The sequence below is a fragment of the Melanotaenia boesemani genome, chromosome 15, assembly GCF_017639745.1.
Source record: "Melanotaenia boesemani isolate fMelBoe1 chromosome 15, fMelBoe1.pri, whole genome shotgun sequence".
Classification (NCBI taxonomy): domain Eukaryota; kingdom Metazoa; phylum Chordata; class Actinopteri; order Atheriniformes; family Melanotaeniidae; genus Melanotaenia; species Melanotaenia boesemani.
In genome coordinates this window covers 19,060,009-19,074,023 of record NC_055696.1, presented here as the reverse complement: position 1 = coordinate 19,074,023, position 14,015 = coordinate 19,060,009, and the positions used below count along the sequence as shown (strand labels likewise).

The following is a 14,015-nucleotide window of genomic DNA, read 5'->3' as shown; positions in this document are numbered from 1 at the left end:
GCTTTCCCCAAGTTGTATTTGGGTAAAAATGTGCCATGCAAGTCAAGTCATATGGAAATATTTCTGTATTGTATTGTTATAATAATCATAAAATTTTTCAGCTGGAGTTATCAACTCCTGTTTTTTCTTCTTTTTTTAAGTTCTTTAGAGTTATTTGACAACTTTATAAATACAACATACAACAAAAAACAAACAAAAAAAAAAAGAAATAGGAGTTTAAGCCAAACTGCAAACCTAAATCCACTCCCTTCCCTGGAATTAAGCACTTCTTTGTAAGTGTTCAGTGCATTCACCGCACCTTCTTTTTCACTAATCATCATGTTAAAAATGGGTGTGAACACCATGTGATGAAATACAAGAGCTGGAACACAGATGACCTGCAGATCAGTGAACAAACAACCAGGAAAGGAGGAGCTTTTCTCTGGCAACAGAAAGTGAAACTTAACATTCACACATCAAGGGGAGAAATGGCGCAGCAAATTATTCAGCTGGATCGAGAAAAACTGAGCTGTTCAATCTGTTTGGACCTGCTGAAGGATCCAGTCACTATTCCCTGTGGACACAGCTACTGCTTGGGCTGCATTAAAAACTACTGGGATGAGGAGAAGAAAGCACACAGCTGCCCTCAGTGCAGGCAAAGCTTCACACCAAGGCCAGTTCTGGTAAAAAATACCATCTTAGTGGAGCTGGTGGATGAACTAAAGAAAGCAGAGCTTCAACATCCTTCACCTGGTCATTCGTATGATGGACCTGGAGATGTGGCCTGTGATTTCTGTACCGGGGGGAATCTGAAAGTCATCATGTCCTGTCTGATTTGTATGGCTTCGTACTGTGAGCTGCACCTCCAGCCTCACTACAACATAGCTCCATTAAAGAAGCACAAGCTGATCAAAGCCACTTCAAAGCTTCAGGACAACATCTGCAGTCGCCATGACGAGGTGATGAAGATTTTCTGCCGCACTGATCAGAAATGCATCTGTTATCTCTGCTCTTTGGACGAGCATAAAGGCCATGATACAGTCTCAGCTGCAACAGAAAGAGCTGAAAGGCAGACGGAGCTCGAGGTGAGTCGGCAAAAAATCCAACAGAGGTTTCACGACAGAGAGAAAGATGTGAAAGTACTTCAGCAAGAGGTGGAGGCCATCAATCTGTCTGCTGATAAAGTTGTAAAAGAGAGTCAGAAGTTCTTCAAAGACTTGATCAGTCTCATTGAGATACAAAGCTCAGAAGTGAAGCAGAAAATCAGATCCCAGCAGGAAGCCGAAGTTAGTCGAGCTGAAGAACTTCAGAAGAAGATGCAGCAGGAGATCACTGAGTTAAAAAGGAAAGATGCTGAACTGGAGCAGCTCTCATCAACAGAAGACCATCTCCATTTTCTAAACAGCTACCCATCACTGTCACATCTAAGTGACAGTACAGACTTACCCAGGACTCACCACACTCTCCGATACTTTGAGGAAGTAGCTGCAGCTGTGTCAGAGGCCAGAGATACGCTGCAGAAGGCTCTGAGTGAAGAATGCTGGAAAATCTCAGGTGCAGTAAAACATGCAGAAGTTTTGTTGAGTCAAGGAGAGCCAGATACCAGAGAAGAATTTCAGAAATATTACTCTGAAATCACACTGGATCCAAATACTGTGAATACACGTTTATTGTTGAACGATACAAACAGAAAAGCAACAAAAGGATTAAAGGACCAGTTTTATCCAAGTCACTCGGACAGATTTGTTGAATGGTGGCAGGTCCTGAGTGTGACGGGTCTGAGTGGACGTTGCTATTGGGAGATGAAGTGGAGTGGGAAAGTTATAGTGGCAGTTGCATACAAGGATATCAGCCGTGCTGGGACCAGGGATGAATGTGGACTAGGACTAAATGATAAGTCTTGGGCATTGACGTGTTCAACCACTGGTTATGAATTCAGACATAACAACATTTCCACTTCCATCTCAGGTCCCAAGTCCTGCAGAATAGGGGTGTATTTGGATCACAGAGCAGGTATTCTGTCTTTCTACAGCATCTCTGACACAATGACTCTCCTCCACAAAGTTCAGACCAGGTTCACTCAGCCGCTCTATCCTGGATTCTGGCTTCCACAGAGTCGTGGAGACACTGTTGAGTTGTGCGATTTAAAATAAACAAGAGTGATTAATCTATGTTGTTGTTGTTGTTATGAGCAAAAGTCAGTTGGTTCTAATAATCAGATAGTTATTTATAGCTGTATACAGATGTGGATTTAAGTTTGTTACTTTGGACACTGTCATATGGCCAAATGATTTTAACACAATTCAAAAATGTGATTTTAGTTTAATCACATATTCATTTACTTAAATTAACCTTTTGGTACCTGGATACACTGAATACTTTTATCTCATGAGCATAAAGAGAATTTACTGTAAAGCTGCTGTTGGTTAAACAATTTTTTAAGGATGAATTTAATCATCCGCAGTAGTAATAATTTTATGGAATTACTTGTTCGAATAAAGTTTTAGACATCCAACAAATGAGTAAAGTAAAAAGTAATAATTTCCCCTTTTCTGATTAATATTCACATAATATAGATGTAACACTTCATTAGTTGACATCTTTCATTAACACAATGTTTTTGTATCACTGATTTCCTGAAATGTTTGAGTGATCATCTCTAAATGTGTTTTATTTGCAATCGTTTCCAGAAAAAGATTAAATGTATTCATCCATTTTCTATAATATAGCTGCTTGCTTTCATTCATAAATTGAAATCTTTTGTGAAAAATTACATTCCTTTTTTTAAATGTTTAACTATGGCTAAGAAATTAATCAAATGTGGACAAACTTTTGTTAAACTGTCAATTTAGACATGGATCAATAAAGTTTGGTGTTTATGTGGTACTGAAGTGAAAAGCTGTGTGCCAGGGTTTGAGCTAAACTATTAAATTATATGTAAGTTCTGTAATGATGGTATGTATTTTTAAAAATTCTATTAAAAGTTCTTTTTTCAGTTTAAATGGTCCAAATTCATACTTCCATCAGCACAGTGTGAAAAAGGAGAAAAATAAAAAAGAGTTTAAAAAATATTTCAGATACGTCATTTTGTTATTGGTGAAAACATCCAGTTCATCATCAAAGGTAAAGAATTAAAGACATGTCTTGTAACTTTCAGGTTTATTACACAACTTTTTAACATTCCACAACAATCATGCAGGAATAAAATGGAAATTATACAAAGCTTTACAGGTTTCACCAATCACACTTCAGAAATAAACGGGCTTCATGTCTTCTGAAAAACAAATGTGAGAACATGTCAAAGGAATGCTGAAGGTCAGAAAGACAAGATGGCAGAGAAGGCAAAGAAGAAAATACGGTGCCCTCTGTCAGCTCATTCTTGAAATAAATGTATTGTCCATTGATTAATCAGGTTATCGTTAACTGTTTAGATTATTTTCTTATTTTTAGCAGTTTATTTTACAAAAGAACTGAAGCTACTTCAAACAGAATGAAATTCACAGCTCTGGGGTCAGAAGACTATTATCATTTCATAGCCATTCATTTCTGATCATTTAGAACAAATCTGTTTAGAACAGAGGACTCCAGCTTCTGGTATAATATGACTTTAATTATCACACTTGACAGCTGACAAAATCGTCTCTAACCCAGCCTCAACAGATCATATTTAGTTAAATATCTACATTTACACACTTCAAGATGACTAACATGGTTTTTGGAGACCAAACTTTCCTCCCTGACTTGTCTTTGTTGCATCAACACCTGTAAGAATCTTAGATGAAACATGTTGGGAGTTTTTTTCTATATTTTGAGCTAGAACATCTGCTACTGTGCTGGATAGTGATATTTATGCAACTCTGACGACATATTTTTCTTTTAGCACTTAACAACAGTAGAATTATCAGATGACCAAATTAAAACTATAAATGAATCTCTTTTGTCCCACAAGTACAACACCTCTAAACCGCATTTAGCAAACATGATCCAGAATGAAGCCTTGTGGTATAAACTAAAATATCATTTTTAGCTCTTGAATAGAAAAATAAACTTGACATTTAGGTGGTAAATTAAAGGTTTGGAACTAGTTTTACTGTCTGTAAAAAAATCCATACCAAGATAAAAATGTACATCTAATTTTGGTCTTTAATTGGTTTCACCTTAAAGTATTTCTGCTTTTAACAGCTTCACAGCAGTTAAAAAGACAATTTTTTAATCATAGTTAGATATTAGCACCTAATAAGCTGCTGTAAAGCCTCTGTTGATGGTGTTTAAGAGTTAAAATAAAAAATTAGGAAGGGAACAGCCCAATACGTGACTATATTTCAAGTTAGTCTACAATGTGGGGAAATAACTAACATCTTATATATAAGAAAGACCCAATAGGTTGCACAGGTTAGCCTAACATAAACTAACTTAACGGTGGAATTTAAAATGAAGTTAAATGAGGCTCAAATGGGACGCCTCTGATATCAACATCAACTGTCTTTGTAAGCTTTAAGCAATACCCATTATTAATTCAGTTGTTTATGCTTTTTTCTTTTAGTTGTCATTTCAAAATTCTGCTATCCAGCTAACAGTCCATCCATCTTCCAAGTGTTGTTCTATAAACATTACAAGCTAGAAACTTCAGCCTTTCAGACACAAACACTGTAAAATAAATCTGAATGGGAGACAACCAGGCACCACATTAGCCACCACGTTGACAAATAAAAGGAAAAAAGTATCAATTAAATATCAATTATGTCTACACACAATTTTTTAATATAAAAGGGAAGTTACTTTAAAAGCAGAACAGATGGTATAAAAACTAAAACACTAAAACATAAAGAAGTTTACATGATCTGTGTAGTTTACAACGCATTCAAGAAACTAACATTTTTATTACTTGAGCATCAGATGCAATCATTTGATCCCAACAATCATATTGTTTTAGATTAACACGCTGTGAATGCTGTTTTATCTTTCATTTACAGAGCAACTTTCGCTAAGGTTAGTTTGTCATGTCTGTAGGGTGTCACATTCTTTGGTTAAGTAGATGCCTGTGTGGCATTTCCAATGTGTTTGTTTTACATGACGCAAATCATCAATACATGAAAGGCCCTGTATGCAAGTTCAAAAATACAATAATAATAAAAAGTGGTGGCTAAAAGGTTTTAGCAGTAGCCTACGATACATCAAACATATTATTGCACCAAATTTTAATTGTGTTGGACAAGAGCAACTTACAAGAAGCTCTTGTACTTTTACATTTTCTGAAAAATCAATTATGGGAGGTTATAATAAATAAACAGCAAAGAAAAAGAACCTGCCACATTATCTAACTTGAATAAGATGTCCAAGGATATATTTGACATTATGTGATCTGTATTGTATTTACAGAAGTGTTACATGTGTTGTGAAAAAAAAAAACATATTAAACAAGCAAAATTAATAAATTTCCCCATTTCTGAATGTTTTTATATCAGGATGTAAACATCAGGTTTCCCCACAGTTAGTTTTGTAATTTTAAAAAGCAATATCTAAAAGTAATAATAATCTGATTGTTATTGTTAAAGACAGGTAAAGAAACTACAGCCATGTCAGTAATGGTCTATCACTTTTTACTATTTATAATTAAAATGCAAATCCACACATGTATGTTCTAAATATTTTCTGGGCAAGGATGAAATTAAGATACTTTGACAATTATCACATTTAATTAAAGTTTTTGAAAATAAGTTCCATCATTACATTGTAACTCCTCTACCATTTTTAGTCAGTGCATTTACAGAAACATTTATGACATTTGCAAACTATTTTCTTTTCTATTCCTTGTCTTGGGTCTAGCGTAATATCAAGACAAATACATCTCAATTTAAACTTGTATGTGATTGGTCATCCAGTTTTTATTCTTACAAATAAAGTGGCAACTAAAATATATAAAGAAGTGCTTTGGGGGACAAACCTAAGCTACGACGTGACAATGATCCCTTTTAAAGTAAAGCTATGTTGTATTTTTCTTTCTAAATATGTAAATACACATTAAGACTGCCACATGTTTACATTAGACCACGTTTCATTCAAACAGCTGGGAGTGTAAAAACAGCAACCGCAAAGTAAAGCTGTAGGACAATACTGGGACAACAGAGGTCACCTGGAAAATGTCTTTCTTTGTTTTTTTTACGACTAAAAAGAAAATGTCTCCGTAGCAACGAGAGTAAAAGAAAAGAATCAGGTACAAAGAGCTGGTACAGAAAGCATGATTACATTTTAGCCTTACTTTTCCCTCTGATAACTCCTGATTTTAAAGACACATTTTGCTTATTAAGGACCTATTTTATTAAGGTGAAGTTCTTTATTATGTTGCTATGAGGTGAGATGAATTTAAATGAGTAGAAAAACATTGCATGGGTATCTGCACTGTAACACATACCAGTATAAAAAGTTTCCAAGCTGAACCCAGTCCCAAACAAGCTGACAAAATTGGAGTCAAAAAGCCATTTTTTTATATGAAAAAGGAAATTATTAATGCTACAGTGAGAACTCCTGCAACAGCTGCTTGCTTGTGTCTCTAGTGGCCAAGATCAGTGATCCTGAACCTCAGTCATTAAGAGTGATTCAGAATCTATTCGAATCTGCTGATAACAGCGTACATCCAAACATTTTCCAGTTCTCAGCAACCAGTCAGTCCACAGTCAGAAATGTGCAGCGCTGGACAGAAAAGCAGGGAGAGCTGAATATTTGCTCATCATGTAAAAAAAAATCTAATAGAATCAACAATCTTCTCCTAATCAGAAGTTAAGTCGGGTGTTTTGGAGACATTTGCATGCAACTGACACACAGACATTTGGCAAAGTGATGTTTACAGAAAGGAGACTACCACATCGTCCAGAAGAGTCCTGTCTTTAGTGTTGATTGTAGAGCTGAGTAAAACTTCATCTGCCTTGCCTTGATTTTTCACCTGTTTGAATAAAAGTAAGAATGAAAATGCATAACATCTAATTCAGATTTCAAGCTGTGACATGATGAACAGTAAAAGTACATTCTCTCCTCGTTTTGTCGCAGCCCAACAGATTTTACATAATTGTTGCTATCAAGCCTCTCAAGAAAAAAAGTCTCTTTTGACGATAGCATTAAGATCAAAACAAATATCTTTACATGAATGTTTCATTGGTATTAAAATGCTACATATAACACTAGAAATTAAGCTACTACTACAGTTGTCAAGATAAAAACCTCTTGTCCACCGAACATCTCTTTTTGTTCCCAAGAAAACACACAGCGATGTGGAGTGAAACCGTTAACACACCATAGATCTCCAGCAGTAGCACAGAAAAACCAATGGTAATTAAATCAGGTGACAGGCACGCAAATGACAACAATACGAATATTTTAAAAAATGAAAAAAGAAAACTCCTCCTCTCAGCCTCAAAGGAGATTGGGAAATATTACCATCACCTCCGATATGCAGCAGGAAACCTGCACGTGTCTATTATTCCAGCAGTCAAGGGTGAAGTGGAAAAAGAGCAGAGCCTCTACTCAGTAGCTGTCTTCTCTTTGCATGGAGCTTCACAGAGGATGTCTTTGTGTGGCAGCGGATAAGGGAAAGCTGCTCCGCTGCAGGTGCTACTATAAGCCAGTTTGTTGAGGCGCGAGAGGCCTTTGATGCTGCCAGGAGGCCTTCCGGGGCTGACCTTATACCCCGCGGCTCTGGTTGTGCCGAGCGGCCTTCCCGGGCTCGTCTTGAACCCAGCGGCTCTGGTGGTGCCGAGAGGTCGCCCAGTGCTGGTTCTGTACCCAGCCAGCTTGGTTGTTCCCAATGGCCTCCCGCGTCTCCCCGACTTCCCAACACTTTTGCTTTTCTTCTTGCCGTCATCCGGCGCTTGCTCGGTGGATTTCAAGCCTGGTATTTTTCCAGGCGAGCGTGGGTCACCCCCGAGCACATCCTGTCTCTGGCACACCATGGGCTTGTGGCTCTGGGTGGGTAAGGCCATGGGAGCCAGCGTCATCTGCAGGGATGTTGGAGGGGGAGGAGGATAGAACTTGCTGGACTGTGACGTGCACAGGTCAAAGTGAGAGGCAGGGTGGTGGCCATCTTCAGCAAGGCAAGACGGCCTGCTACTCATGCAGAAGTCACTGGTTGTCACCTGGCGCATCATCTTCTGCTGGGGATCAAAAATAATATGTTACTCTCACATATAGATCGTTAGTGTTAGTAATGTTGCCTGGATAATGCAATACTAGACTGACTAAAAGAAGTAAATAAATCAAAAGAACAACATTTGAAATATTGAAAAGTCAAAAAGTCCAATATACTTGTTAAACAGGAATTGAATTACTGGACATCCCAGCCAATCATATCCTCAAACATAATAACATCCATATAAAATACATCTTCATATATGTCCTTAACCAAGACTTGAAACTTGTGTGTCGTGACTATTAAAAGAAAAAGGTCTTATACGACTAAGTAAGGCACCGAAACTCTTGTTACAGGACATGGTTTTGTAGACAAGCCTTTACAAGAAAGTTGTTAAAACCAAAAAAGCCTACAGTAGAAAAGGATTGACATAATTCATGACAAGATAAAAAGAATAACCTTTGCTATATGACTGCAACAGGATGTGTTTCTAAAAAGATGGGAGAGATGGAAGGGGCGTGTTACATCGGTACTGTCATGATTGTGCTCTGTGTGTGTCTGAGTTTTCAGGCAGGGCCGAGCAGGTTGCCATGGGGACTCAGGGCGGAGTCTGGAGCTTCAATTGTGACCACCTGCAGCTCATCATCCTGCTCGTTATCCGGATCATCACCCGGCTATTTAGGGACAAGCAGGAGCTCCAGTTTTTGCCAGATTGTCTCTTTTTACCACGTGGTAATCAGGCCAGCCTTAGTGATTCTCTTGTATCTTGTTGCATATAACCTGACCTTGTTATCTCTACTCCTCACCACCTTAATACTCATGCCTCAGAACTAACAAACAACCCTGGATCTGGGTTTTCCTTTCTGCCTGCTCATTGCCTACAGTTTGTGCCTGCGTGCTCGCCCTGCCTGCCACCCAACTCACGCACAGCAACTGGAAATCATTCCCTGGCTTTCCCCTTCCACCATCAAACCACCACTGGGTCTTAGTAAGTCGCTGACCTTGCTGTCATTTCCCAAAACCTCTTACCAGATCCACGCTAACCCTCTGTCCTCTCTTCGGAAGAGTTTCCTGGACCAGGACCAAGCCACCTACATCAATTGTTAATAAACATTGTTCATTTCCTCCCACAACTCTGTGTTCTGCATTTGGGTTCCCTTCCGTACTACGGTCCCCAACCGTGACAGGTACGGCCATCTTTAAAAGTTTTATGTCCCTTCCTGTTATATCCTGTTGTGTGGATTTTGCAGATTATAACTGATGGATGAGAATGGTGTATTGCTATGTTAACATGGAAATCACTGAAAATTATGAATAAAACAAGAATAAAAAGAACAACTCATGGCTGATCCTCACATTAACTACAGCAATGCTTCTCTACAGTTAAACCCGTACAGAATTTCAGAAAGTAAAAGCATTTGTTATTTGATCAACCTTAAAGAGCTCATCGCTCCACTAAATGACAACCATTCGTGATCCATGGCCATCTAAATCAAGGTTAATCATTTGGATCTCAAACTTTGGATCTTTCGAATATAATCAGACCAAAGCTGTCCTCTCCAGCACTGAGAACATTTTTTTAAGACTCAACTCTTCTGAGAGCACCTCCTCGCCTAGCACCTACTTCTAATACTTGCAGCCATTTCTACAGCAGGGTCATTTCAGGCCATAACTTCACATTATGGCTACTAAGTTCAGTCCCACAAAGGCCACAGTTTTGCAGGTTTTTAATGTTTCCGTGCTTCAACACACCTGACTCGAATAAATGGGTCATTGTGTAGAACGACATAGGCTGTTGGATCCATTTCATTTCAGTCAGGTGTGTTGAAGCAGGTAAACATTGAAAACCTGCAAGACTGTGGCCCTTGTGGGACTGAACTGAGTAGCTCTGATATACACTATGACTTCTAAGGATCAATGGCCAATCAGAGAAAATAAAGTTAATTTCATGCAACAAAATTAATTTGTACTTGTTGTACTCAGTAACACCTGACAGATGTTGCTGATTTGGATACAAGAATGTTATTAGTTGATGTTTTATTCCAAAATCTGCTTTGCATCCTTAAATTTCACAAGCATAGAGTTTACATAAGCTACAAATCATAAATAAGTGTAGCCACAGTTTTTCAACCTTTAGTATGAAGAAAGCAAAAAAAAAAAAAAAAAAACATTGGAGATGTCTCACGATTTGCATTGTAGACTGATCATTCGAAATGTTTAAGTTTCTTAATTAGGGCTTTGTTAAAATATTGATCAGTTTTAATCGATTCAAATTAAATAAATCCAATATTGATTAATAAAACTTGGAGATCGATTATTTTATATGTCCTCATTTCAAGTAATATAACCCTACTCTCACGTGACTTGCTGAGACTCGGTTAGATCTTTGCATATATACACACACACAACTGGTTTCCTCAACCGAGTAATTCATGCTCTGTTTCAACAGGACACAGTATCTGTCTCCTATATTCACTTACTGGAGTTGTTTTGTCCCTAACAAATCTAGTCAAGCATATTGTATGGTAAAGACATATTCTTTGTAATGCTTTAAATTTTTGGCAATAAAGATTGTTTATTTAAAAAAAATGGTTTCCTGTGTTGCCTCCGTCCAAATTCAGCTTCTCTAGCAGAGTTGATGTCCAGTTTAGATGTTTTCATTCACCAGTGAGGATTACATTCACCTATAAAGTCTTTTGCAGCGTGTTACCGCTCACATTAACAACTAACTCTACAACCGCTAGCACTCTAACAAGTAACAGCTAATGCTAACATGCGAAGTCGCGTTCAACAACGGGAAGTGATGTCATCATGCACGTCGTTTAAAATAAATCCGATATGGTCATTTAAAATCATATTTTCTCTAGACCAGGTTTACAATTCGTCCTTTTATCAAACAGTAATCAGTCTGATATTATTTATCTGATTTACATGACGGCATGTCATAGCTGGTCGTGCTCTGTGTCCACGCAGTGAGCGCGCACACACACGCGCGCGCACAGGTTTCCGTCGGAGGACAGAGTGCACGTCAGAAAACATGTCAACCCGCTGGAAATCAGACAAAAATATGAGAGTTTTCTAAATTCTCTCAGGCAGGTGAAGACGGAAGCTACCTGCTCCAGTGAGGAGCAGATGGAGGATTTCTCCTGCTCCGGTGTTACACCGATAGCTTCAGGGTCGTCAGGGCAACACGCACAACTGAACAAGCTGAAATACGTCAGTGAGGGAATTTCTTGAGTTGCTTAAATGGATCAAGCATTCTTTGTAGGTTTGATTTACATCAACGCGTTATCTGAGATCTGAACTTCAGAGCGACTCCACTGAATGGAACAGTTTCATCAGGACATTTAAAAAGTTTAACTTTTCATTTGTCAAGTAAATGCACTATTTTATATTTTAAAAAGTCATCTGAGAATGTTTTTAATATTCAAGAAAAAAAGGTGGTTTTACATAATTAAGTTAATCGATATCAAATTTAATAGAATTTAATCAAAATCTAATCAAAATAGTATGTTGCGAATAGAATCAAATTTTTATGGTCAATTAAGAAAACAAAACCAGTGGAGAAGGGGGCAGAAAACCAGAATTGGGATAACCATTACCTTAGTTATTTCCACTAAAACAATGTGATGATTTCATCACACAAATTTGACCAATTTACAGGATAAAAACCTCCACCTCTTTGTTTTCTCAGCTATAAACTATTTTTATCTTTAGGCTATTTCTCAAATCATAACTAAAACAGCAACTTCTTGCCCGGCTGTAGATTTTTGGTGAGCTTCTCCTCTTGCAGCTTCCTCACTTTGCAAAAGAGGAGCTGTAGACTTGACTATTTGATAAAGATATTTTGCTTTGATCAAGCTTAAAGAAAAGTTAGTTTGTGGTGTTTTACTGTGGTTCTAAACTCATAAATCAAAGTTATTTACTTTAACTAAAAGAAGTCAAAAACGTCAAACCCTATTTTAACTAAAGCATGATACATGCCTCATTATAACTTCAATATACCACCACAATTTAAATATGAATCTTGTATATAAGGCTGGAGGATGTACAACTCTGTTTCTATATGAAGGAAACCACTCAATAAAGCCTTTGTGTAAAATGTAAAGGAAAAGATAAGCATAAAAATAAAAGAAGCTGAAGCTGAGAAATCCACTAGGTGACAGGTCTGGATTGTAGGCAAGCCAGTTAAGCACCCAGGCCTTTGTACTAAATTGTAATGCTGTCTTATGTGGAAATCTGTTTTTTATTGTCTAGTTAAAATAAAAAAAAGGATGTCCTTAAAAAACACAACAGCTGTGTTCCAGTAAAACCTGTACGCTGCTAATATTAATGTTGCCTTCTTAAATATGCACATTGCACATGAATACTTCATGCCCGTAAGCTTTTGAACTGAATTTTTTTTCTTAAAATAAGCTCAAGGATCCCTCTCCTCTTTGGCTGTGAAGATGCAGCACGCATCATTTAAAAAAAAAAAAAAGTTTAACAAATTTTCATTTGTTAGACCAGAAGATACCACCCCCTCTTAATTCCTAAATGTTTGCACTATTTACAGAGCAAGCATTGAGCCCCTCATCTTCACTTTTAATCATGTTTCTCTGCTACTGCCAACTTATCTAGTTGTAAAATGTTCTCCCACAAGAATAAAACTTCTTTGTTACAGCATTTTAATTATATTCTTTGAGTTATTCTTAGTCCAATGTGGGATTTATATAATTCGTGAATCCCTGCACTGGCTTTTTTTTATGAATTTGTGCAGGGAGCTAGTTAGTTTCCTATAATAAGATAGTTCTTTTAAAAGGCCTTTGTTAAAGAAATAAGTCATTTTACCTTGAGGACGAGTAGTTGTGTTGCAGTGCCTTTAAGTGATACCTTTATGTGAAGGAAACAATGAACTCCTTCATAGCTGCCATGATAAACCCAATAACATAACAAATGCACTTAAACATTTGCTTGTTTATGCGGGTTCATATTAGTAGCAGTTTTAAGGTCGGCTCCGAAATGAAGCTATAAATACTTAAAAAGCTAAAGGACAAGCCGCTGCAGATGATCCCGTCTTCTCTCTCCTGTAGAGGAAACAGGATGCCAGGAGGTGTGGAGTGTACTATCACAGACATTGTTCTGTCTGTAGTCATATCCATTCACAAAAATATGCACATGGATTCCGCATCTTTGCGTCCAGACGACAAAAAACCCTCAGTTGATCTCGTATAACATCAGTGCAACACTACCGTTAGCCTTGCTCTGGCCCAAATAACGGTTTAACAGAAAAGGCTTTAAAGCTCGACAACAGCTCCAAAAGTGCCCATGTACTTGATTTAACTGACATTTAAGCCGTGTAATTATTTGTGAATACACCCCTGCCTCCAGCATTAGCACTAAGGTTACTGTACCTCGATTGTTCGCAGATCTCGGAGCAGAAAGGGTTAAGGAGCAAAATGATCTTTCATCCCTCAAAGCGTGAGTAGGTCCATTTTCCTATTTCTTTTTCGCACCACAGGACATCGACTTGCTAGCTTGTAATCACCACATCGAATTGTTTCGCCGTGAACGAGGATGAGACGAAAGATGGATCAGTTAGACAGCTTTTTATTATCATTTCCCAGCTCCAGCGGTTTGGATAAGGAACGCAGCCATTTTCCATTAAAAATTAATAAAAAAAAAAAAAAAAAAAAAAAAAAAAAAAAGGGGGAGCGCAGTCTGAGCATGCGCAGAGCAGTAAACAGAGGTTGTGGGGTTTCTCAGCTTCTCCCCCCCACCCCCCCCAACCACATTCACATACGATGTTTTCATAGTAAAACAGAGAAAATCCTCATTTGCCCCAATCACATCGATCCATAAATACATAAGCTGCTTCATCTTTCAAGATGTCCTTAAATCGAGCCACACTCCAGCTTTAATGCTTTCCAAACAACAC

General features: G+C 37.8%; 2 protein-coding genes across 5 annotated transcripts; one reads left to right on the top strand and one right to left on the bottom strand.

Moving 5' to 3' along the window:
* The first annotated feature begins 400 nt into the window (after positions 1-400).
* LOC121653922 (E3 ubiquitin-protein ligase TRIM16-like) lies at positions 401-3,002 on the top strand. Its single transcript, XM_042007694.1, has one exon. The coding sequence runs from the start codon at positions 468-470 to the stop codon at positions 2,130-2,132; it is 1,665 nt and encodes a 554-aa protein (XP_041863628.1). The 5' UTR covers positions 401-467; the 3' UTR covers positions 2,133-3,002.
* Positions 3,003-4,164: 1,162 nt separating this feature from the next.
* c15h5orf24 (chromosome 15 C5orf24 homolog) lies at positions 4,165-13,983 on the bottom strand. Of its 4 annotated transcripts, none has more exons than XR_006012884.1 (3): positions 13,492-13,983; positions 7,411-8,123; positions 4,165-6,919 (listed from the first exon to the last, which is right to left on the bottom strand). XR_006012884.1 is itself a non-coding variant. In XM_042007695.1 (2 exons), the coding sequence occupies exon 2, from the start codon at positions 8,115-8,117 to the stop codon at positions 7,494-7,496; it is 624 nt and encodes a 207-aa protein (XP_041863629.1). In that variant the 5' UTR covers positions 8,118-8,123; positions 13,492-13,983; the 3' UTR covers positions 4,165-7,493. The 4 variants fall into 4 exon arrangements, 2 of the variants coding, with proteins under 2 accessions (XP_041863629.1, XP_041863630.1); XR_006012885.1 differs by having other exon boundaries at positions 7,417-8,123; XM_042007695.1 differs by having other exon boundaries at positions 4,165-8,123.
* Between the last annotated feature and the right edge of the window lie 32 nt (positions 13,984-14,015).

Coding starts and splice junctions, on each gene's coding strand:
- LOC121653922 (XM_042007694.1), top strand. CDS start 468: ATGGCGCAGCAAATTATTCAGCTGGATCGAGAAAAACTGAGCTGTTCA.
- c15h5orf24 (XM_042007695.1), bottom strand. CDS start 8,117: ATGATGCGCCAGGTGACAACCAGTGACTTCTGCATGAGTAGCAGGCCG.